This window comes from Pristiophorus japonicus, chromosome 15 (genome assembly GCF_044704955.1).
Source record: "Pristiophorus japonicus isolate sPriJap1 chromosome 15, sPriJap1.hap1, whole genome shotgun sequence".
NCBI lineage: Eukaryota > Metazoa > Chordata > Chondrichthyes > Pristiophoridae > Pristiophorus > Pristiophorus japonicus.
In genome coordinates, this window is record NC_091991.1 from 22,906,778 (window position 1) to 22,932,656 (window position 25,879).

At 43.6% G+C, this 25,879-nt stretch overlaps 1 protein-coding gene across 3 annotated transcripts in view; it reads right to left on the minus strand.

Annotated features, from left to right (window-relative positions):
* The window catches only part of rab3ip (RAB3A interacting protein (rabin3)), a 75,810-nt gene that overhangs the window by 30,717 nt on the left and 19,214 nt on the right, over window positions 1-25,879 (minus strand). For 2 of the 3 annotated variants that reach the window (XM_070900215.1, XM_070900217.1), the window contains exons 2-4: window positions 9,748-10,017; window positions 4,496-4,751; window positions 1,459-1,554 (exon numbers count right to left, since the gene is read on the minus strand). In XM_070900215.1, the coding sequence (XP_070756316.1) occupies window positions 1,459-1,554; window positions 4,496-4,751; window positions 9,748-9,992 (597 nt within the window). In that variant the 5' untranslated portion in view covers window positions 9,993-10,017. Of the gene's footprint in view, window positions 1-1,458; window positions 1,555-4,495; window positions 4,752-9,747; window positions 10,018-22,337; window positions 22,422-25,879 lie in introns of those variants that run through there. The other variant, XM_070900216.1, reaches the window with a different exon arrangement.

Here is a 25,879-nt window from a genome sequence, read left to right on the forward strand (position 1 = left end):
TTCTAAGCACACTGAATAAAGCATGAAATGAGTCGTTTGTATTTTTTTTTAAATGAGAAGTTAATAATCAGAGTGTAAAGTAATGAGAGATTTGTATTGTTAGTATTTGATACAAGGTTTGCAACAACTGATGTTTGTGAATTTTGAATAAACATACCTTGTTCTAATGAGATATTTACAATAACAGATTGTTAGCATGAGAAGATCGTAGCTCCTGAATTTATTATAATGCCAGCCTTTGAGTGTTAGATTTTTTTTACAATGCATAGTTTGTAACAATGAATTTTTACATTACAAATATTTTGCAGTAACAGAGTTTATGATGATGAGTGATCTCCACTGATTGTTATAATGAGCAGTTTGTAATAGCAAAACTTGGCACAATTAAAGTTTTGCAATACTTTGTTTTAAAGGGAGGTTTGTTATAAACGTCTGTTGTTATGAGAGAACAATAGAATTCTTTTTCGAATCACATTGAATTAAGTAGAAACTAAAATCTATATAATCTGTACAAAGGACAGACAAAGAAAGGTCCCGGATATTTCCGTTGAGTTTGCCCAAAATTTCACTTGGGCTATGAATCAGGAAGTAGAAGAACCACTGCCCCACGTGATCCCAGGCTCGCATACATACAATGGTGCGCTTTTGGGCTCTGTGGGAAGGGAGGGGGGGGGGGGGAGGGGAGTATGCTGCACAAAACTCTGCAGGGTTTTAAAGGACGATCTCGCGGGGAGGATCGCATGAGTGCGGATTTACTTGCGATTCATGCCCATTTGTTAACTGCTCTGGCTCGGTGACTAGTCAGTCAGTTCAATCAACTCTAGGAATTAACATGAAGTAATGCAAGGGCATGTCCGACACCTAATATCACTGGATAGTGCACAATACTGAAGATTTACGTGATGTCAAGGTTACATTTAATTATACATTTAACAAGCTCGAGGAACATCATCTCATCTTTCGTTTAGGCACTTTACAACTTTTCTGGACTCAACATCGATTTCAACAATTTCAGACCATAACCTCGGTCCCATATTTTTTTCCCTTTTTTTTTTAAAAAAGCACCCCCCTTCTTTTTTTCTTTCCCATGGCAGCTGGAGATGATTCTGCCATTCACACCCCATCTAGACTCATCTTTTGTTTCTTAACTTGTCCCATTACCATCTCATTTTTGCCCATCATCCCTTTTGTCTCTTAATCTATTTTCCACCCTATCATACACCTTCCCTTTTGTTCTTTCTTCCGCCTGCCCCTGGTACATCTCTATCTTTTGCAGTTCTGACGAATATTCACAGACCTGAAATGTTAACTCTGTTTCTCTCCACAGATGCTGCTTCACCTTCCGAGATTTCCAGCATTTTCGGTTTTTATTTCACATTCCAGCATCCATAGTATTTTGCTTTTGTATTTATTTAACAGAATCAGTTTCATTCAATATGGCCTAGGCTCAACTCATACCTCAAATAAACTAGCTGTAAGTTCTTCTAGTTCTTGGCCCAGTTGGTCTCTAACTTTGGATAGTTGCTCACATTCTTCATCTTTTAATTGCAGATCCTGTAATGCAACAGTTACAAACAATTAACATGTTCTACAATTTATATATGTTCTACGAAACAAAAAAAATTGTGCCACGATGTAATCTTGTGTCACTTTTCCAAATGTTTGAAGCTTTAAAGAAGAGATTTTCATTTAAATATCTTTACATATTTAGAATGACAGACTGATATAGAATCAGCTTGGAATCATTTCCCACATCCTGAAATAAATCCCAAAATAGAGTTTAAAAAGAATTGTTATTTATTTTTAAATCTCCAACCATAATTAAAATCTGAAGGAATTTGACTGCAGACTTGTAAAAGCAAATTTCCAGTTGTTTGGCAATAACAATGGGCCCAAGTTTCCACATGATTTGCGCCTGATTTTTAGGAGCAACTGGTGGAGAACCGACTATCTTATAAATCGCAATTCTCCACATTTTTTTTTTCTGCAGTTCTAGTCAGGTAGAACAGTTCTATATTGGAACAGAATTTTTTCTTCAAAAGGGGGCGTGTCCGGCCACTGACGCCTGATTTCAAAGTTTCCACAGTGAAAACGTACTCCAAACTAAAGTAGAATGGAGCAAGTGAAGATTTTTGTAGAACTGAAAAACCTGTTCTACACATTAAAAAAAATCAGGCGCAGGTTACAAATTAGGCGTCCAGAACGAGGTGGGGGGGGGAAGGGAACTCATTAAATTCTACAATAAATCCTTATTTATACTTATACAAATATTATACAAATAAATCCAACCTGAATAAACATTTATAAGCAAAGAAAAGATTAAATAAACCTACCTGTGTGAAAGTGCTTCAGGCAGGCCTTTCGGGACCGAAGGCTGAACGGGCTGGCCCGAGACTTCGGGCAGGGCCTGTCCCCAGCACCAGATTTACAGGTAGGTGGCGTTGGGTTGGGTCGGGTCGGGGAGGTTCGGTTCGGTTCGGGGGGGAGAGAGAGAGAGAGGGAGAGAGAGGGGGGGAGGGAGAGGGGGGGGGAGGGAGAGGGGGGGAGGGAGAGGGGGAGGTCAGGTCGGATCCAGTCCGGGAGTCGGGTCGGGTCCAGTGGGGGGGGGGGGTCGGGTCGGGGGGCGGGAGCGTGGGTCGGGTCGGGTCCAGTCGGGAGCGGGAACAGGAGTGCGGGTCGTGTCGGGTCCAGTCGGGAAGGCAGGGAGCGGGAACAGGAGCGCGGGTCGGGTCGAGTCGGGTCGCAGGAACAGGAGAGCGGGTCGGGTCGGGTCCAGTCGGGGGGGGCAGGGAGCGGGAACAGGAGCGCGGGTCGAGTCGGGGAGGCGGGGAGCGGGAACAGGAGCGCGGGTCGGGTCATTCGGGGGGGGGGGGGGGGGCGCGGGTGGGGCGGGGAGCGAGTGTCGCGTCTGGTCGGGGGGGGGGGAGCGCAGGAGCTGGCCGTGGGAGGAGCATTATTCACGCAGCCCCAGTGGGGCCATTCAGCCAGGGCTAGGGGCTGCGTGCTTCGGGCCCCTCCCACACAGTTCGGCGTCTGGAGCTACTGCACTTGCGTGCCCACTGTAGCGCGCATGTGCAGAGGTCGCGGCACTGTTTTCAGCGCAGGGACCTGGCTCCGCCCCCCCACAGCTCGTGCTGGCTGCGCCGAGGGCCAGCGGACCTGCAAGTAGGTGGAGAATACCGAGGATTTTTTTAGGCGCACTTTGTGGCGCGAAAAACGGGCGTCCAGGTCGGGACTGCGCCGTTCTAGGCGCGTGTGGAAACTTGGGCCCTAAGACTTATCATGCCGTTAAAAATTCACTTACACTTGGAATGGGCAAGTCCTAACTTTTTCTAGCGTGTTTAGTGGGTATTTAGTGATAAGTACCGTAACGTCATGCTCTTCCATGTATTTTTCAGCAAAGTATCGGTGTAGAGCAGCTTCTGGAGGAGCAATGCAACTCAGACAGCAACTTCCCGATTTAACTGCGCATGTGCGCATGCTGGAAGTTTCTGTTAGATTTACTCTTGAATAACGGTTAGCACTGGTAGCCTCACCATTATTCTTACTGCAAATTCCAGGCCATTATCTCTGATGAGAAGGATAGCCAAAGCTTAAGATATAAATTAGACAATCGAAAGTATATTTTCCTGAAGAATATTTAATACTTTAGTGGACCGAACCTTTAAAGAGATTCACTGGACAGCAGAAAAGATTTTAAGACTTCTCAGATGCCAATTTTGAGCTTCAAATTAGATTTTAAGACTTTTTTTAGATGCCAATTTTGAGCTTCAAATTAGCAGGGAGGATTGGATACAAAACATTCTATGGTGAAGCATTCCTACTTTTATTTCACTTGAAATTTTTGCTCCCAGACAATAAGATATTTCACCTGTGAGACTTATGCTAAAGGTCTTAACTCATAAGTATAAAAAGTACAACTAAATGTCACACACGTAGGGTATGAATAGCTTTTTTCTTACACCAAGAGCAAAAACCAAGTCAAATGGTGTGATTCCTTTTGATGAAAATTTCAATACATCCTTTCTATATTTTCATAGTTGGATTATTTTGTTATTATTTTGAAGTGTGAACACATGCTAGTGCTTTTGTTAATCAGTGAAAGAGTTCTTATAAAAGGTTACATTATGGAATAATGAACTGCAGCAGATTGTTTTATTACTGTGACAAAACCTTCTACATAATAAAATGTATTTATGGACTCAGCATGCATGCACGAGTAATTACAGCAGCTTTGCCATGGAATAAAAGACCACAATGTAAAGGAATACACTTCCCGTTTGCACAGCCATAGCATAATCTCTGTTGTCCCAGCAATGGTGTACAGAGGAGAGAAAAAGACATGAACAAACACTCCAATTTGAATTAGTATTGTATGCATTAAAATTGGATCATGACTTTTTGATCAACATTTATAATAATCCTTAGACTATTTTTAAATACACTTGGTACTACTAATACATCTCCTTTGACAATAAAGCAAAGATAAACTTACCCTCTGAGCTTTAGCAAGTTCTTCCTTCAGTCTTTCATTGCCTTTCTCTCTTACTTCCAGTACAAATGGACTTCTCAAATGAGACAAACTGTCTGTACTTTGTCCCAAGGCATCCTCTGCACCTTCTTGAGCTTCATTTGCTATTACACCCTGTAAAAATTCCACTTCTGCACGATGGTTGCCAACATCACTTGCCTGCTGTTTTGGTGAACCATGCACAGCTCCAGAGGTAACACATGGCATTGAGAATTGATTGCTGAAATCATTAATACCATTATGAAAAGATGACAAACAACTATTTAAAGAATAAAGTATTATAGACTAACTGACTGCAGTCTATTCACTCTGAAGCACAAAACTGTACAGGACCATTGAATTAAAGGGATAAATTGAACAGTGACATTCATTTTGGTTTGCTCCAGCACAGCTATGATGTGCCCAATGGTCTTTCGGCATTGTAAACTTCTACAGTCTGAGTGTGCAACATAATTACATTTGCATCAAGAGGCAAAATTTGAGCACTATTTCAGAATCCCTTAGACCGAGGACATGTTTCGAGCATTTTACAGCCACAAAAAACAAATTTCACATCTCAAGTTAGGCAATATAAACAGATCTGAAATAATTTCCTGCAAGTGAAAACCAACACTGCAGATTGACAACGCACACTACCTTTGACATAGAAACATAGAAAATAGGTGCAAGAGTAGGCCATTTGAGCCTGCACAACCATTCAATATCATGGCTGATCATTCACCTCAGTAACCCTTTCCTGCTTTCTCTCTATACCCCTTTGATTCCTTTAGCCGTAAGGGCTATATCTAACTCTCTCTTGAATATATCCAATGAACTGGCATCAACAACTCTCTGCGGTCTGAGTGAAGAAGTTTCTCCTCATCTCAGTCCTAAATGGCTTACCCTTATCCTTAGACTAAGTTCTCTGGTTCTGGACTTCCCGAACATCGGGAACATTCTTCCTGCATCTAACCTGTCCAGTCCCATCAGAATTTTATCTGTTTCTATGAGATCCTCTCTTATCCTTCGAAACTCCAGTGAATACAGGCCCAGTCAATCCAGTCTCTCCTCATATGTCAGCCCTGCCATCCCGGGAATCAGTCTGGTGAACCTTCGCAGCACTCCCTCAATAGCAAGAATGTCCTTCCTCAGATTAGGAGACCAAAACTGAACACAATATTCCAGGTGAGGCCTCACCAAGGCCCTGTACAACTGCAGTAAGACCTCCCTGCTCCCATACTCAAATCCCCTAGCTATGAAGGCCAACATACTATTTGCCTTCTTCATCGCCTGCTGTACCTGCATGCCAACTTTCAAAGACTGATGTACCATGACACCCAGGTCTCGTTGCACCTCCCCTTTTCCTAATCTGCCGCCATTCAGATAATATTCTGCCTTCGTGTTTTTGCCACCAAAGTGGATAACCTCACATTTATCCACATTATACTGCATTTGCCATGCGTTTGCCCACTCACTTAACCTGTCCAAGTCACCCTGCAGCCTCTTAACATCCTCCTCATAGCTCACACCGCCACCCAGCTTAGTGTCATCTGCAAACTTGGAGATATTACACTCAATTCCTTCATCTAAATCATTAATGTATATTGTAAATAGCTGGGGTCCCAGCACTGAGCCCTGCAGCACCCCACTAGTCACTGCCTGCCATCCTGAAAAGGACCCATTTATCCGACTCTCTGCTTCCTGTCTGCCAACCAGTTCTCTATCCACGTCAGTACATTACCCCCAATACCATGTGCTTTAATTTTGCACACCAATCACTTGTCTGGGACCTTGTCAAAAGCCTTTTGAAAGTCCAAATACACCACATCCACTGATTCTCCCTTGTCCACTCTACTAGTTACATCCTCAAAAAATTCTAGAAAATTTGTCAAGCAGGATTTCCCTTTCATAAATCCATGCTGACTTGGACCGATCCTGTCACTGCTTTCCAAATGCACTGCTATTTCATCTTTAATAATTGATTCCAACATTTTCCCCACTACTGATGTCAGGCTAACCGGTCTATAATTATCCATTTTCTCTCTCCCTCCTTTCTTAAAAAGTGGTGTTACATTAGCTACCCTCCAGTCCATAGGAACTGATCCAGAGTCGATAGACTGTTGGAAAATGATTATCAATGCATCCACTATGTCTAGGGCCACTTCCTTAAGTACTCTGGGATGCAGACTATCAGGCACCAGGGATTTATTGGCCTTCAATCCCATCAACTTCCCACCTAATAAGGATTTCCTTCAGTTCCTCCTTCTCACTAGACCCTCGGTCCCCTAGTATTTCCGGAAGGTTATTTGTGTCTTCCTTCGTGAAGACAGAATCAAAGTATTTGTTCAACTGGTCCGCCATTTCTTTGTTCTCCATTATAAATTCACCTGAATCTGACTGCAAGGAACCTACGTTTGTTTTCACTAATCTTTTTCTCTTCACATATCTATAGAAGCTTTTGCAGTCAGTTTTTATGTTCCTGGCAAGCTTCCTCTCATACTCTATTTTCCTCCTCCTAATTAAACCCTTTGTCCTCCTCTGCTAAATTCTAAATTTCTCCCAGTCCTCAGGTTTGCTGCTTTTTCTGGCCAATTTATATGCCTCTTCCTTGGATTTAACACTATCCTTAATTTCCCTTGTTAGCCACGGTTGAGCCACCTTCCCAGTTTTATTTTTACTCCAGACAGGGAGCACAGCATGAGATCATTTACAGTGCACGTCAATTATAGCAGTTATGAATCTCATAAATTTCCTAGATACCTAGGGCCCAAATTTGGCCAGGAGTTGCTCCATTTTTTTTGGAGCAACTTGATTTTCTGGAGTATCTTAAAAATCCCCATTCTGCACATTTAATATGCGCCAGTGTAAGTGAGTTAGTTAGGATTTTTTTTAGTTTCGTTTTTTTTTCACAAAAGGGGGCATTACCAGCCACCTACACCCGTTTTGGTCCATTTAAGCCAGTTGCTCCAAACTAACTTAGGCCAGCGTATGTGGCCACTTGTAGCTGCACAGAAAACCCTTGCGGAGAGTTAAGAAATCAGCGCAGGTAGCCTCCAAATGACAATGTTATGATAGGAATGCTAGTTTTTTTTTTAAATCCCAAGCAGCGAGACTGGACAGGGTGTAGGTGTTTTCAGCCTGATTAAACTGAGTATGGGGTTTTTACAAGAATAAACATAGAAAATAGGTGCAGGAGCAGGCCATTTGGCCCTTCGAGCCTGCACCACCATTCAATATGATCATGGCTGATAATGCAACCTCAGTACCTCACCCCTGCCTTCTCTCCATACCCCCTGATCCCTTTAGCTGTAAGATCTTGTAATGAAGGCTGAAGTATAGGGGCCACTGAAGCAAGGGGAAGGTTTTCTTTGTAAATAATAGATCAAGAGCACCAACGCTCTCGCCTAATGGATTTGTGTGCAGCATCACATCACATTGGATTTTGACTTCTGCAGCACCAAAGAATTGACCTGACTAGGTTTAGAAATTTAAAACGTTAGACTTAAAAAAAAAAAAGCACATCAAAATGTAAACTTAAATTTTGGTGTTCAGCATTGCGTAGTGTGACTCTGATAATTAGTAATATTTTAGAATTCTATGCAGTAGTGAGTGATCTGTAAGATACTGCAGACAGGGAATTTTTAGTAAAGATAGCTAGATAATAAAGTACTGGTAAAGCACTGGAAAAGCTTTGAAGATTCTTTCTCCCTCCCCCCCGCCCCCCCCCCCCCTCTTTCTTGCAGCCCTCAGCGCGGGAAGGCTTGTGCAGCAGGCCACTCGGCCCGGTATAGGGGCAGGACGCTGCAGGTATCACCATTACAATCATGGGAGGAGCTACTGCGCATGCGTGAACACTCTACTGCGCATGGGGACAGCTGCCGACACTGTTTTCGGCGCAGGGTTGTAGCTCCGCCCCCCACTCCACGAGAAACGCCACGCCAGGACCCGGGACACATAGCAGAGCGGCGTTAGTAAGTTTTTTGGCGCCGTTTTGAGCGCACAAAGTCGCCGCATCTCGGGACAGTGCGCCGGAAAAAGGGGTTGGGGAAATTTGGGCCCCTAGATAGGCACATCACTTATTTGGCAAATGTTGTCACGTTTTTGCCAAATTTCTCTCCTCTTCTCCTGAATGTACAAACATTTACGAGGGTACAGATCCATGAGTGGCCTCTGGTACCTCACCCAAGTATCCCTTTTTAATGGGAGTGCTTAGTTAGGGAAAGAAATTCAGTAGCACCCCTTTTGAAATCTGGAAAAATTAGCGGCAGGTGGTAATGATTCTCAGTTTTCTCTAAATTGTGTGTTAGCACTCCAGGAAGGTAGTGGAGCACAAAATCAAGCGCTACAATTTCCAATGGAGCGCTAAAAGATGCAGGCAGGGTGGTAGTGGTGTAGCGCTGCATAATGTACCATGCAGTGCTGCCGGGATCCGAGGCTCCTTCCCTCCCTTAAAAGGGAAGGGCCATCGCTCCAGGCTCTGCATTGGAACGAGATAGCTGGTCCCCGACGGCAGCCGTGATCTGGCTCAATCAGTCCCAAGTACTCAAGCAGAGTGCCGGGCTGATAGATTGCGGCCAAAGAAAAAGAAGAAAAATAGCCAGCATGCATTTGGAAGTTTTTTTCTTTCCCACACCAACATCCCTTTTAACTTGCGTTCGCCAAGCAACGCCTCTTGCAGCTGTCAGTATCGTCACCCGTGATGCTGTATGGGGGGAACCGAAGTTCGGGTTGGGGCACTACCGGGGCAATGTGTAGTACGATGACCTCACGACCTCCAGGCGCAGGAGATCATGGCACTAGGGGCTACCGCTGCCGCAAATCTCATGGGGAATTTAGCGGGAATCGTTTCTTTCACCACGCAGCCGATAAGTCGTTAGCGCCCCATCATCGCTCTCCGGAAGCGATAACGGGACGCAGAAAGGAGGTCAATTTCTAGGCCTTAGTACCAACAGGTTATTTTTTTTTACAATAGGGGGCATCACAACCAAATCTGAACTGGTCCTTACCCGCTGTGCATAGAAGTGATTTTCAGCAGTGGTTAATGGATAGCAATCTGGAGTGGGAAACATTAAGGTTATGTTCTAGAAATGCAAATAACTATCTTTAAATTCTAAAGAAGAAACAATTAGTCATCCTAAATGTATGCTTTCTCAACATGCAAGTTAAGAGTATCACCGGTTGAAAGCAGTTCAGCAGCGTAGCAAAAGCAAGCAATCCAACCTGGAAGCTAAACATACCTGACATTTCTCGACTCTCCACTGCTGAGATGTTTAGAGGATGGATAAATTGGCTGTGTAGGAAGGTCTACAGCAATCAACGTACTGGGTTTAACTGGGGTTGAGCTCACCAACGATAGAGGGTGATAAGCATGTCCTGAGGTAGCAGTTTCTGTAGTGTCTAGTTGGGATAGTTCAGTGTAATCTGGAGAGGAAGGCGAAGCTAAGTTCACTTCATGGAAGCCTTCAAGAGTGTTGCTTGCCATAGTAGTAGGTTCATTCTATAGAGCCCTGTGTATATAAAAAAGGTAAACGCATTTAGAAATTACAAAAATAATGTCCGGGAAAAATGAGACTCCTGATAAAATCCAGTTAATCTTCAGTGTGGTCTTCAAGCTCTTAATACAAGAAAGAAAAGATAGCTGCGAGACCCGCTGCGAGCTCCATCCCGCTCTGGAAAATGAATTTCTGTTGATAGGGCTCGTTAAGCCTGCCCAGCACGTTTCCCGGTCCAATTCGAGGAAGCGTCTCTGATGACACGTCATCAACCAGTTTCCTTAAAGGGACTATAGCCAACTTTTCCTTGACATTTGTGCTGTCAGTGTTCTACAGCATTGAAGTGCTGCAAACACTGACAATTATTGCAGAGAGGTGCAGAACTGCACCCAGGTTTTCTCTTGACTCCCTCCATATGCAGAGGAGGCCATAGGCAGGGATGTTGTCAGGAGGACCTGGCTGCAGTGGCACAAACATTTCAATGATCTCATTAGATCATGAAATGTTAGTACAAAGACACATTCACCTTCATCCTGCTGTGCCTCTCAACATATCCATATCACTCTGCCTTGCCTTCCCTACCCTACTCCTACAAATCTTTACTCACACCAACTTACCTTGCACCTGCATCCATTCCTCCCTCTCTAGCTACATTATCACATCCCCATCTCACTAGTCACCCCTCACACTTGCCCTCATCCTAGTGCAATCATACCAACTAACACACAAGGGTAGGCACTGGGTGTTTTATCCATTATTCATGTAAATTTTCTGTTAATGTGCTGTCAAACATAGAAACCTTTATTTTCAAAACTTTTCATTCTTGGACAGATTTGTGTGCACCTTTGGAAGTGGCTTAATGAGTTGCAGTGAATGGTGAGACATAACGGTAACCTCCGCCCCCCCCACCACCACCACCGCAACGGTGATGAGTGTGAAAGGAATGGCTAAGGCATTGTAGGGATGCTTTATGGCATTGGTGTGGGGTGGTGCCAACCTGGCAGCCAGGGTGTGCAGTGTCGTGAAGTAAATCTGGCCATGGTGAGGCCACCCCTGGCCTCCGGGCAGCAATGTGATCGGATGCTGATACGCTCTGTCCTGTGCAACATCAGGTGATTGCGGAGAAGATTGCGGTGTTGTTGTTGGTGCTGCTGGTGTGCCTGGAGCTGCTGGTGTTGGGGCCAATCGTGGTCAGATTCTAAGGACCAAGGTGAGACAGTATAAAGGGCACTCGTGTTGTTTTAATAGATGGCAGATGACGTAGAGATGACAGAAGCATTCTGTCAATGGTGGGAGAGTTCTTCCAATAAGGCAAAATTGGATGGAAAGTGGAAAGCCTGTAGAATCTGTGCTCAAAATGGACTGAGAAACAGTTGGTGGCTGAGGTAAGTGATGATCTGTCAGGTGGGAGATTTTACTGTACATTTGAAGCTGTCAAGTAATCAGCTGTAGCAATGGCCACTGAATTCCCGCCTCAGGTTGACAGCCGCAGAACCCCGAACAGTGTGGTTCCTGTGGCCATGAAGTTAAAGTCAAAAGGTAATTTAAAAAAACCTGTTGATCATCTGTCAAATAGATGCTAATGAGTTTAATTGGGTCGCCCGCCACTGCCCGACCCACTGTCAAAAATACCATTTTCCCACCTGACCCACCACCAATCCCGCCCACTGACACCTGGGAAAATATCGACCTTTAAATTAGCAACGGTATTCTTAAAAAAAACAGCAACAGAACGGATGATAGAAATTCAAATTGTGCAGCAGCCCAATGAAAGTGGCTTTCTATGACAGAAGGTACAATCAGGTAGGCACCATCCTGACACCAAGATATATTAAAAGGGAATGCCCTTTCCCTGGTTCACTGAACTGGTTCCTGAAGATGCAATATCAAGAAGAATGTTCTTTTCCAATCACACTAGTACTTCTACTTTAATAAAAAAAACATTGTTCTTTCTTCTGCACATTGTCACTAATCCCATCAGCTGAGTGGGTGTGATCTTCAAATTTAATTTTCATTTCATAGATGACGGGTATCAATTAGTGAATTACACAGCTGTAATGCAAATCAAGGTATTCAACAACTAAACCCCAAGATTGCATTACCAACCTTAAATTCACAGACACATCCATTGTACTTTATAATGTGATGAGGGGGAGGTGCAGTTTTATTGTTAGCATGCTACTCCCACTGCATAGCACAACAAAAAAGAATGTTGGAATCTGTGACATGGAACCTACAATATTACTCGAGTAGAATTAATAACTTATTTTCAACCTAATTTTCTTCACTCCTGAAGGGGTTGACCCCTCACTAGGTATGGTTCGAAAGCACTGGTCATCTCCAGGACATCATATTGAAGCTTGCTATTAATCAGAATATTGTGTTGATACATATATAATACAGATCAGCAAAATTTCAGCCAACATTGTCACTCAAATGGTTATAAATATCACATTTTAATTCTTATACTCCATTTATTTAATACTGGGGGAAATATCAAGGATATTGTCAGAGACAACCTAGCAAACAACCAAGAACATCAGTCGGACCAAACCACCTCTCAGCGTGAAGTTATGCTCCCAAACTTTGGATAGTGCCATGGCAAAAACAAACAGCTGGTGTTGCTAGCATTTAGGTCTGCTGTTGAAGATTTGGCTGCAGGTACCATATGTACCAGCCAGGAATTAATTTTATGCATAAATGGCTTGTATGGACATTACCGTAACATCGGAATGGTTCTGGCCGAATTCACAAAGTTGCAAATGCATTCAGACTCATACAAAGGCATTTACCAAGTGTTTCCTTTTCCTCCTCATAAAAACAGTTTAATGAAATCCTTAATGGCCATTACCAGCACTTAGATGTTCCTATGGTTGCAGCTTTGAAACTGTCTATTCGTAACTTTTATATATAACTTTTATCAAAATCTCACTTCATTTATCGGTGAGGTACGACATAATTAAACACAATCTGGCATCAGCAGGAATTTGACTTTCATGGCTTAACCTTTTAAAATCACATGGGTAGTTTCCATTAGTTTCATCAGCACAATCTGGGTGAAATCGTCCAAACCCGTAAAAGATCGAGGAATTTTAAACACAAGTTACGAGAAGCGTAAATAGAGTTTCCAGGATCGTTAAGGCTAGTTTAAAAATCATTTCGCCCAAAAATTGGGGGCGAGTCAATACTGAGGAGAACTGCAACAAATTACTGGAGGACATTAATAAACTTGCAGAATAGGTATAGAATTGGCAAATGAAGTTCAACGCAGATAAATGTGAGGGATTACATTTTAGTAGGATGAATAGGAAGCTCACATTACTTGGAGGGTATGAGTCTAGGCGGGGTAGAGGAACAAAGGGATCTCAGAGTACAAATACACAAATCACTAAAAGTTGCAGCACAGATTAGCAAGGCCATTAGAAAAAGCAAACCATGAACTAAGGTTTATTTCGAGAGAGATAGAATTGAAAAGTAGGGAAGTTATGCTAAACCTGAATCGAACCTTGGTTAGACCTCACTTTAGAGTACATGTACAGTTCTGGTTGTCATATTATAAAAAAGATATAGAGGCACTGGAAAGGGTGCAAAAATTTACAAGAAAGAAACCAAAAATGCGAGAGTATACATATCAGGAGAGGATGAACAGGCTGGGTCTCCTTTCTCTTGAAAAATGGCTGAGGGGTGACCTAATAGAGGTCTTGAAAATGAAAATTTTTGATAGTATGGATAGAGCATAACTAGAGGCCATTAATACAAGATTGGATGGGAATTCAGAAGAAAATTCTTTACCCAGAGTGGAAAATGTGGAACTCGCTACCGCAGGGAATGGTTGAAACGAATAGTGTTGATGCATTTAAGGGGCGGGTAGACAAGCATATGAAGGAGAAGGGAATAGAGGATTATGCTGATAGATTTAGATGAGGAAAGACAGGAGTAGGCTTAAGTGGAGCATAATCGCCGGCATGGACTGGTTGGGCCAAAGGCCTGTTTCTGTGTTGTATATTCCATGTAATCCTATGTAAAACTGGCCCTGCCCACAAAACTGGCTACGCCCCCAAATTGAAATAATGAGGATGCCGATTTTCCGCCAACTGCACCTGTTCAGAAAGGGTGTTCTATTTGAGCTTGTTTTCTTAGTCGCACAGATATTAGTAGGCATGTTTTAAAGGATTTTACAATTTAAAAATATTTAATTTACTAAGAATCTGAATGTATTGTACACCAATTAAATTAGTAAATAATTCAGTATAGTTTTTGCGTGTCATTTTCGGTGATTGAAAATCAGTAGAGGACTAAATATTTAGTAAAAATTTTTTGTAATAAACCCATTTTCCATTGTAGATAAAATTGCACCAGATTAAATAGATCAATGAATATTTTTTAATGCAAAGAAAAATCAACTACATTCTATCACGCTGACCGATTGCGCTGATTCATGGAAGATTATAAATTTTTGATTATTCAAATGCATTGTAGCGGAAACTTGAACTGTAATCTAACCAGTGCAACTGCAAGCACAATTTGTGCCCAATTTCCCGATTGCGCCCAAAGCAGAAACTTATCCCACACTCTACACATTGGAATAAGCCTACAATTTTAAATCGTCCTGAAGAATTTGCTTTTAGAACAGTCCAGTGTGATTAGGTAATTTCTTAATATAAATACTTGGATTCTATAATATTTATATATTTCAATACTTTGCAGCCTGTATAGCTTCCTCTCCAGCTGTGTGATACAAAGGCATTTTATATATGCATACACAAATTACCCAATCATTATTGCTGATGTCTAAAAACACAACTACAGTACTTGTAAGTAATGGTATGTGAAAAACATGTCTTTAACCCTTTGCAATCCGTTTCAATTTTCCATCACGGATAATCATATGGATGAAAGATAAAATTTAGTACTGAATCTGAAAATGTGTCTTTAAGCAGAGTGATCAACATATGAAAGACTTTTAGTTAGAGTAGTGGAGGCAAAAAAAAAAGATTGAAGAAGAAACATGTGGATAATACAATGGAGAATGAGACAATTTTTCTGGAGGGTGGATCTAAGATGGGCTGAATTTTCCCTCTTCATCTGTAATTGTATTGGGGCTGAATTTGCAACCACTACGGGCACATACGAGGTGCACACGTGCCAGTAGGGATCATGCAAGTTCCGGGTTTAGGCATGCACTGCACATGCCCTGAAACCCAGACCTTGCGATCTGTTAAGAATCCTCTTGACAGATTGTACGAATCTGAAGTAAATGGGCATTCGCTGGCAGAGAGTTGGGCTATTTGCCCAGCCAATGCCCGTGAAATTATTATGCATGATAAAAGCAGGTCTTATCAGCGTAAAACTTTTAAATGACAGAAAAACACATTTTTTTCAATAATTTAAACATTTAAAAGCCTGTGAAATAAGGCAAGTTTATTTTTAGACCCTTTAAAATGTGTAAATTTATTTTTCAAAATTTTAATTTTTGCTTTAAATAATTAATTAAATTCTATTTTGCTTAATTTTAAATACGTGATATAAAACAATAATTTTAAATGTTGGTGTATTTTGGGTAGTATTCCCATTCATACTTATGGTGATTCTGTACATATGGAACTCATCACAAATATGAATGGGAATACTGCTACTTTGATTGGTTGGGCCGGCCCTCATGATCCCAGGGCCGCTTACGAAACGCCTTGCGTTCCGGGATATGTGGGACTCTACGCAGGCCTACACGCGTAGAGGCCCAGGACTACACAAGTAGCCGAATCTCCACCAGGCAAGTTCGTAGAATTTTTTCAAGCCAGAGGCATCTGCCCACAGGATGCCTCCGACTACAATCTCTGTACCATTGTGATCACTTACCATTATATGGATCACAAAAACAAGAGTTAGACTAATGAAAATAAAATCAGCATGAAGCTCACAAATACTAAATGAGGACTGGAGTCAAAGTAATGTTTCATACATTTTCCAGGAGGCTAGGTGGGAAGGAAAAGTTCAAGACAGTCACAGATAGGCTTGACATTGTTAATATTTGTCAAGCAGTTGCACCCTGCCAGAGGGCTGCTTGCCAACATCCCTCTTGCAGCCTGCCCATTGGGCTGTTTGCTAACATCCCTCTTGCACCCTGCCAGAGGGCTGCTTGCTAACATCTTGTACCCTGCCAGTGGGCTGCTTGCTAACATCTTGTACCCTGCCTGTGGGCTGCTTGCTAACATCCCTCTTGCACCTGGCCCATGGGCTGCTTGCTAACATCCCTCTTGCACCCTGTCCATGGGCTGCTTGCTAACATCTTGCACCCTGCCCGTGGGCTGCTTGCTAACATCTTGTACCCTGCCCGTGGGCTGCTTGCTAACATCCCTTTTGCACCCTGCCCATGGGCTGCTTGCTAACATCTTGTACCCTGTCCTTGGGCTGCTTGCTAACATCCCTCTTGCGCCCTGCCCGTGGGCTGCTTGCTAACATCTTGCACCCTGCCCATGGGCAGCTTGCTAACATCCCTCTTGCACCCTGCCCATGGGCAGCTTGCTAACATCCCTCTTATACCCTGCCCGCAGGCTGCTTGCTAACATCTTGCACCCTGCCCGTGGGCTGCTTGCTAACATCTTGCACCCTGCCCATGGGCAGCTTGCTAACATCCCTCTTGCACCCTGCCCGCAGGCTGCTTGCTAACATCTTGCACCCTGCCCGTGGGCTGCTTGCTAACATCCCTCTTGCATCCTGCCCGTGGGCTGCTTGCTAACATCTTATACCCTACCTGTGGGCTGCTTGCTAACATCTTATACCCTACCTGTGGGCTGCTTGCTAACATCTTACACCCTGTCCGTGGGCTTCTTGCTAACATCTTGCACCCTGCCCGTGGGCTGCTTGCTAACATCCCTCTTGAACCCTCTCCGTGCAGTTGAGTGGTTTTCCAAAAATCTTAGCAGCAAATGTTCAACTTCTGTATCATCAAACTCAAGAGTAAGTAGAAATTTATCACATGGTCCTTTTAGCTACTGTTTCACCAGCGCCTACCCCTTAACTATCTGAATCGGTCACCAAAACCAAAAGCCTATTTCTGGAAGCTATTTATGGAAATGTAGTTCTTTACTGCAGTCAATAAACCCCACATGGTATGTGAGAAAGGAATGTATTTTAGAACACTGAAAAAAAAATTAGCTGTGGATTTATGAATGATTAAAAAAAAGTTAGATTATATCAAGTCAAAAAAGAACAAAAATCTGCCTAGGTTTTCAATCACGAGATAAGCAACGCAGTATCGCATGGTGCTGTTTTGCTATTCCGTGCCTTAGTGAACTGAGTATCTTCCAGTGGAATGCTGGCTATGTATTTACTGCCGCTAAAGTCAAAACTGCAAGTATACAAACTAACTTGTTTGTGACTTGCAAAAAAAAACACAATGAGCTTGGCTCCTGCTACAGTTAATGGACTGCTCTCTGCTATAAATAGTCACAGTAGCCAGAGAACATGGCCTACATCCTAGAATTTCCCATTACATTTCCTTCAATTAAACAGGACCTCTCTAAAATTGCAATTTTGTTTAGAGTCAAAGAAGTTTTATAAAGTTTAAATAAAATTAGTTTAGTTTCACATGGAGGTGAAAACAGGCCCATTTTTCTTTGAACTGCTATTAAAGAGTTTTCCCCAGTCATTCAGTTGTTTTGTTAGTTACTGTAATGGCAACAGGGATTATAATTACATCATGGATGTTTCAGGTGCTCAAGAAAGCTGCCCAGCAACAGAGACCTATAGTTCATGATCGAGAGAGCTATAATGCAACTGGCAATTTAATGCAGCAATTCCTAAAAAAAGTACTGTAAATGAAACGGGATACAAAGTAAACTGTCCATATTCAACCACTAATGTTCAAATTGGCTTAGCTATTTGAAGTTAAATAAAATTTATAAAAATCATTGATTCTGCAAGGATTTTATTGTCTCTTAACTGACTCTTACAAAGGTCACCACTGCAGCAGTGGCATAAATGAGCTGGTCAGCAAGATAAGGATGAATATAGCACTATTCTTGCATACAGAGCAAGCAACTTGAATCAGACAAAAGACTAAATGATACATACAATGGGCCCAAGTTTCGGCCTCAGTTGCTCCTGGTTTTTTGGAGCAACTGGTGTAGAACGGAGTATCTTAGAAATTCAAATTCTCGGCATTTAGTTTGCTCCAGTTCTAGTCAGTTAGAACAGTTTCACTTTGGAACAGAATTTTTTTTCAAAAGGGGGCGTGTCTGGCCACTTACGCCTGTTTTCAAAGTTTCGGCAGTGAAAACTTACTCCAAACTAACTTAGAATGGAGTAAGTGAAGATTTTTGTACGTTCGAAAAAACCTTGTCTACACTTTAGAAAATCAGGCGTAGGTTATAAATCAGGCATAGGGAATGGGGCGGGGGGAGGGTTTAAAGGGAAGTTTACAAACATTAAACATTTCAGTTTTACAAATAAAGAGCCATCATCAATAATAAATGATAAAAACATCAATAAATCAACCAAATTAAGAAATAATTATTTTTTTTTTAAATCAATAAATAAAACATTTTCTACTTACCGACTGCAGCACTGGGAGCCCTCCAACAGCGTGCTGGGATGCCCCCCAGTGTGTCTCTGTCAGTGTCTCTATCTCTCTGTCTGTCTGTGTGTGTCTCTCACTCTGCGTCAGTGCCTGTGTTTCTGACAGCGAGGGGAGGGGGAGGAGGAGGGTAGAGGGAGGGAAGGGGGGAGGAGGAGAAGGGGAAGGGAGGGAAGGGAGGGAAGGGGGGAGGAGGAGAAGAAGGGGAAAGGGGGGGAGGAGAATGGAAAAGGGAAGGGGGGGGAGAAGAGAAGGGGAAAGAGAAGGGGGGGAGAGGAGAAGGGGAAAGAGAAGGGGGGGGAAAGAGAAGAGAGGGGGGGGAAAAAGGAAAGAAGGGGGAGGGAGGCTGAATGGGCCGGGCCCAAGACTTCAGGCAGGGCCCGTCCCCAGCACCAGATTTACAGGTAGGTGGCGTTGGGTCGGGTCGGGTCCGGGGTCCGGAGCGTGGGTCGGGTCGGGTCGGGTGAGTGCGAGTCGGGTCGGGGGGGCGGAGGGAGCGCAGGTCGGGTCGGTTCGGGGGGGGGGGGGGGCAGAGGGAGGTCGGGTCGGGTCGGTTCGTGTCGGGGGCGGGGAGGTCAGGTTGGGTCGGGTCCGGGTGCGGGGGGGGGGGGGTCGGGTCGGAAGGAGGTCGGTCGGGGGGGGGGGGGGAGGAGGGAGGTCAGGTTGGGTGGGGGGGGGGGGGAGCGCGGGTCGGGTCCAGTCCGGGGTGTCGGGTCCGGTCCGGGGAGGAGCGGGAGTCGAGTCGGGTCGGGAGGAAGCAGGAGCTGGACGTGGGAGGCAGACTTATTCACGCAGCCCCAGTGAGACCATTCGGCCAGAGCTAGGAGCTGCACGCTTCGGGGCCCCTCCCACACAGTTTTGGGCGCCTGGAGCTACTGCACATGCGCGCCCACTGTAGCGCGCATGTGCAGAGGTCCCGGCACTGTTTTCAGCGCAGGGACCCTGGCTCCGCCCCCTACAGCTCATGCTGCGCCGTGCCCGGCTCCAGAGGACCAGCAGGGTGCCGGAGAATCTAAGTTTTTTTTAGGGGCACTTTGTGGCGCGAAAAAAGGGCGTCCAGGTCGGGACTGCGCCGTTCTAGGCAGCGGCCCGAAACTTGGGCCCAATGATTCTATCCTGAAGACCCTCAGAATTTTCTACTTAATATGTGCTGGGAACCTGTAAAAGTATGCAGCATGACTCAGTTGTCGCACTCTCGCCTCCAAGTCAGAAGACCCACTCCAGAACTTCAACACATAATCTAGCCTGATACTGCAATGCAGTATTAAGGGATTACAGCCTGTATTATATTTCAAATTAAACTGAGGCCTGTCTGCTCAAGTTAAAAAATCAATTGCACTATTCAAAAGTGAGCAGGAAGCTCTCCTTGTATTCCAACCAACATTCCTTCTTCAAATAACACCAAAACATAATTTTTATGTTCTTATGGGAATCAAGGGATATGGGGATAGTGCAGGAAAGTGGAGTTGAGATAGAAGATCAACCATGATTTCATTGAATGGCAGAGCAGGTTCGAGGAGCCAAATGGTCTATTCCTGCCCCTAATTCTTATGTTCTCATGTTATGTTTATGCAAAACACAGTTAACCAGTCATTTATCTCACTACTGTTTATGGGGATTGTGCAGTGCACAAAACAACTGCTTTGTTTTCTGACATAACAGGTACGGACCCCAAAAGGTTATTCACAGTGAAGTGCTTTGAAACACAAAATATAGGACTAAATAAATACAATATTTGTTTATGAATAATGTGAGTTTCATCCAGCACCAAGGGAAGTATGTTATGATCGAACTTATTCCTGTGGGTAATGGTAAAAGCTATAGCAACAAGTTACATGCGTAACTCTGTGGCATATGCCCACATTTACAGCTCACATCTACCTTTCAGTTATCCTTTATTGCACAAGACCTGACGACAGCCTGATAATTTGAGTAACCAGTTTCAACAGGTCCAAGTAGCAACTAAGAATATGGTGACAAATCTTTATTTCACCTAAAGTCTGTTATTCCTCAATAGACTTCCACCTTTCCCCAGATGAAAGTTACATATAATAGCTGTAGCTTCTTAAATGGTATATCAACACAATTCCATTTTTATTTTACATTTTAACCACAAATAGCTCCACATCATTGTATTTTGCACTACTGTTGTTACTCATCACAGCCAAATTTTGCTAAGTGTGAAATGCAAGTATCCCAACTCAAATATTTACAGAAAAGTGTGAACATGTTGTGAGTATTTCTGTAAAACAGCATTGGAAGATAAAAATACCTCAAACAAATGCCTTCTAAAAAAAATGGCTGCCAGAATGTATGTCCCTATGTGATGCAGCACAAGCATAGGTAGATCCACCTATGTGAAATTTTAAGTTGTACAGGCTAACCATTATATATGTAAATAGAATACATATAGGGCGTTGTGTATGTATAATATATGTATACTCCCTGTACACTCAATGTACAGTTACATAAGACGACTGAATGTATCTTCACACTGTATACACTATGCTTGTACCACCAGAGGGTGCAACTGGTGGAGACCGAGGGGTCACCTGTACACGACAGGTAACCAGGTATTAAAAGGGAGCTCACCATACTGTACCCTCACTCAGGAGCTGCAATAAATGGACTGAGGTCACCACAGTTCAAGTACAATACCTTGCCTCGTGGAGTCATTACTAGAGTGCTTACAGACAAAATACTGGGTTTTGGTGTTACTACAAACACACATGAAAATCGATTAGATAACACAATGAGATCTGTTTTTGTACTAAATCTACACCTTATTTAAAATGTGACATCACATTAGCAACAACAACCAGCAATACATAGCACATTGAATATAGAAAAACATCCCATGCTGCTTAAGGAATGATATGCCACGCATGTCAAACCCTCCAAGTTTATCTGCCCCACCTGTGAAAAGGTTGTAGGACCCGCATTGAACTCCTCAGTCACCTGAGAACTTACTTTTAGAGTGCAAGCAAGTCATCCTCAACTCAGAGGGACTGCCTATGATGAAGATGACCCTCTAAGTAATTAGAGATTTAACTGAGTGTCCTGGGGTTTGGGGCTACAAAATAGAGAGTATTTTCTGGCTGAAAATAATGGAGCGTTTTTAGTGCAACCAATAGGTTTACCTTTATTTAAAAAACAGCCAGTCCAACCCAGTTCTCTCTGGGAATTTTACATTGCTGTCTATATCTGCTATTAAAGCTCACTTTCAAACCAACTTTATTAGTTTTAGTTTACTGAAAACTGCTGCCACTATAGTCTGGTGAAACAAGACAACAATTTCAGAAATCCACACCAGGCAATTTTAAAAATAATTCTCTCGATATGGGTGCCGCTAGCAAGGCCATCATTTATTGCCCATCTCTAATTGCCTTGTACAACTCAGTGGCTTGCTTCAGAGAGCAGTTAAGAGTTAGTGTGGGAATAGGGTCACGTACAGACCAGACTGGGTAAGGTGGTGGCAGGTTTCCATCCCTAAATGACATCACTGAACCAGTTGGGTTTTTACGACAATACAACATTTTCGTGGTCACTTTTAGTGATACCAGCTTTTTATTTCCAGATTTCTTTTTACATCAAATTCAAATTCTCAACTGGGATTTGGACTCACATTCTCTGGATTATTAGTCCAATTCTTTGGATTACTAGTCCAGTAATTTGCAAACCTACAAAGTTCATTTTACAACATCAATGAGAAAAAGTTCTTGGAATAGGCCTGCATGTCAGTAGCAAAGTCCTCACTTACCTGAGTAGAACTGAAAAAGCCCAAGTTCTGTCCAGCAAGTTGCTTCTCATTGCTAGCTCTGCTAATGAATTCCTGCATGTAATATATATAGGTCCACCTGTGGACTACTGTGGCACGGCAGCTAATGCTGTGTACAAATAAAGAGGGAACAGGTCACCTGACTTGGGTTCCAGAGTGTTCTGCCATCTTACAGTTTGTGTGTGTTTGTGAGTTGTACTGAAGATATAACACTGCAGTTCTTGTATCTTGTGCACTCCCCCCTCCCCCAATTCCATTTATTGCCTATGTTGCAAATTAAAGTTAAAAGATGCCAAGTCACTTTATCATACACTGGGGAACAAATGTAATAGGAGGAGTAGCATAGTCTGCACTGTGGACTTTGAAAACCGTAACAAATTTCAACAACATATTCATGTGAACCCCAATTATTTAAAAAAGTGTATATGCAGTAAACATTCCATTTAAGAGGTCTGTTTGATAAACGAAGATGATTTGTAAATGAACTAAAATTCCCAAGCTACTTTCTATTGACATCCATTGTATATTAAGCTGTTAAATTAACCGCTTTGTGGAGATTATATATTTTACAATAGTTATATCATATGCTACATGACTTCAACTAATGCAGCAACCTAAAAATAGTAATGTTGTAATGATCCGTTAGTACATTCACAAATCTGCGCTGAAAGACGCCATTGTTTTTAAGTCGATAATAGAGTTTAATTTTTTTTTAATCTGTCAACATAGAAGTGAAAATTTGTTGGATTTCATAAGTTTTCTCAGTTTTTTTACTCACTCACATGCCACCAGCGAACGTCTTGAAGCAGGGCTGGAGGGTCATAGGTTTGGCAGGCAAAATCGGCCTCACGCCCGGACACACCGACTCGGGATTCAGCTACAAAATAAGCCATGAGAGGGGCGGAGGCAGAGAGCAAGAGAGAGAGAGAGAGATGCTGATTGGAAGGCTTGGAGCCCGGAGAGGGGGAGGGAGAAAGAGAAGTCACAAGACTCGGGGGGGGGGGGGGCGCGGGGAGAAAGAAAGGAAAAGTCACAAGATCTTTGGGTGTAGTCCATCCATACAGACCTGGAGAGATACAACTGCAAACCTGTGCTGCCTGCTTTCCTGCTGTTTTTGGCTTCTCTCAAAAAGCTAAATTTAAGTATGGGGGCAATACTGACAATGCAATACCTTGTGTGAGCCTTCTGCATCATGGTTCTACATAGGAGACAATTGATTCGACGTCATCGCATCAGGAACATCAGAGCCCATAGGGTGCTGGGCAGGAGGCCTTACCCACCTCAGGCGTTCGTACCTCTACCCGAGTGATGCAAACTGTGTCAGAAGGCTGCGTTGACCAACTCACAGATCTCACTTACAACTTTGCGGAAACGCAGGCCTGGAACCAATGGGAAGAATATGGAGGTAAGAAATCAGCGCCGTTTCTGTATTACAAAGACGCTGGGACTGGGCGTGTTCTCTTATTGCAGCAGCTAACTCCAACATGCCGTCCCTCATGCGCCCTGAAAGTGTCTCAACGACCTGCAATATTCCCTTCCTCATGTTGAGCAAAACTGTGAACTACCTGCAACATTTCCCCACTCATGGTCAGTGACGTGGCTTGCATGATCTCTGACATTCCCTCCCTCATGGCCACTATTCTCTCACTGATGGTTCCGGATATCGTTCCCATTTCTCGTGTCATTGCTGTTACTTCTCCCAACAGTCCCACTACCTCATCACTCACCCGCTACCTGTAACTTGCCCTCCCTCATGTTGAGCAACAGTGTGTCAACTACCGGCAACATTCCCTCACTCATGTTCAATGACAGCGCATCAGCTACCTGCGACATTCCCTCATTCATGTGCACCAACATGGTTTCAGCTGACAGATATTCGCTCCCTCATGTTCCCAGACAGCGTTCCCATTTCTCGTGAGAGTGTTCTTACTTCTCCCGACACCTCTTCACCCACTCCACTGATGGCGTCCAGGAGTGATCGGGTAAGGTCAATGCTCTCCGCACTCAATTACATCATCTGAACCACATCTGTTAAATCCTGCACCTCAGGAGAGCGTGGTCGAGCTCTCCTTCCCCTCCTCCCCATGGGTGTGGCTCGCACCCCAACACTGGGACCCGCAGCCTGGGACGGTGGGGCCCTGGGTGTGCCTTGCTGCATCACACCACTGGGACCCGCAACCTTGGAAGGAGTGAAACCATGGAATGTCCCACCAACATTCAAACCACTACTCACGGAAGGAGCTGTCACCTCCATGAGCAGCACCTCCCCCCAAAGTCAGTACAACAGTGGGAGCTTCATCCAGCTCCATCCCCTACCCCTCACCCCCAGGGACGGATTGGAAGATGTTCTCCTCTTCAGGCTCGTCCACGTCTGAATCTTCTTCTGCATCATCAGGGTTGGCCTCAAGTTCTGCAAAATATAACAGAACAGTCAAATGGTTAGCAGTGAAGGAGGAGGCAGGATGGGTGGCATGAGTAGGCTCACACATCGCAGGCCAGGCAGCAGGTTGATTTGAAGGACCACGATGAATTTGCAGGACTTACCCTCTCCCTCGAGTGTGGGCCCAGCTTGTGCAGTACTAATTGCTTTTTTTCAGGCAGGACCCATCAAAGCAGCGACCCTCTCTTCCAAGGGTATCAGTGGGTGCAGATATGCTGGGCCTCCTCCTGTTTTGAGTTCTTTCCCTTTCATTATGTGCCACCTTCCTCTGCAAAGATGAAAATGCAACTTTTTAAAAGAGAGGGTGTCTTTCTGCTGGGTGGGACATATACAGCTGGTCACATTTACAACTGCAATTCCATTGAATAAATTAAAATATTACTTACACTAACTACTTGACCAAGTTCCTGCCATTTCTTTTTACACTGGCCTCCAGATCTCATGGTGGTCACCACTGCACAGTAATCTTCTGCAACTTGGTTCTAGTGTTTCTTCATTTCTTTGGGTGGAACCTTTATGTGACCTCTGCTGGTGTCTAGCTCCTGCCATCTGTTTGCAATCACAATGCCTGTAAGAAATTCTTGGTCCTTGCATTACGTTGCATCGTGTATTGTTGCAGCTGCAGTTTTCCCAATGCTTTCACACAGCACTCCTTCTCACACATACAACTTCCTCTTTAAAAATGGCCGATTGCTAAATCCAAGCTGTACTGAGCATGCGCGTCCATTTTGACGACATCAAAACCGTAACTTTTTTTTCTCTGCGCAGAAGGTGTAGCTTCGTTTTCGGTGCAGACAGCAGGCTCCACTCCCCAAGGTGACTGGACACGCTGCGCGGTGCCAAATTAGAATTATACATCAGGGAAACTTTGGCAAAATATTTCTGGTGCATTTCTGGCCTAGAAAAACGGGCGTAACTCTGGCAATATGCCAGAAAACGGGCTTGGGGAAAAATTGAGCCCATTGTTTTTGACACAGTTTGGTGCCGAGCACTTTGTATACACTCAACAGAGAGAGGAAAAACAACAAGAGCAATTACAAGGTGTTCAGAAAGTCACAAACTACAAGTGAACTTATTAGTCAAT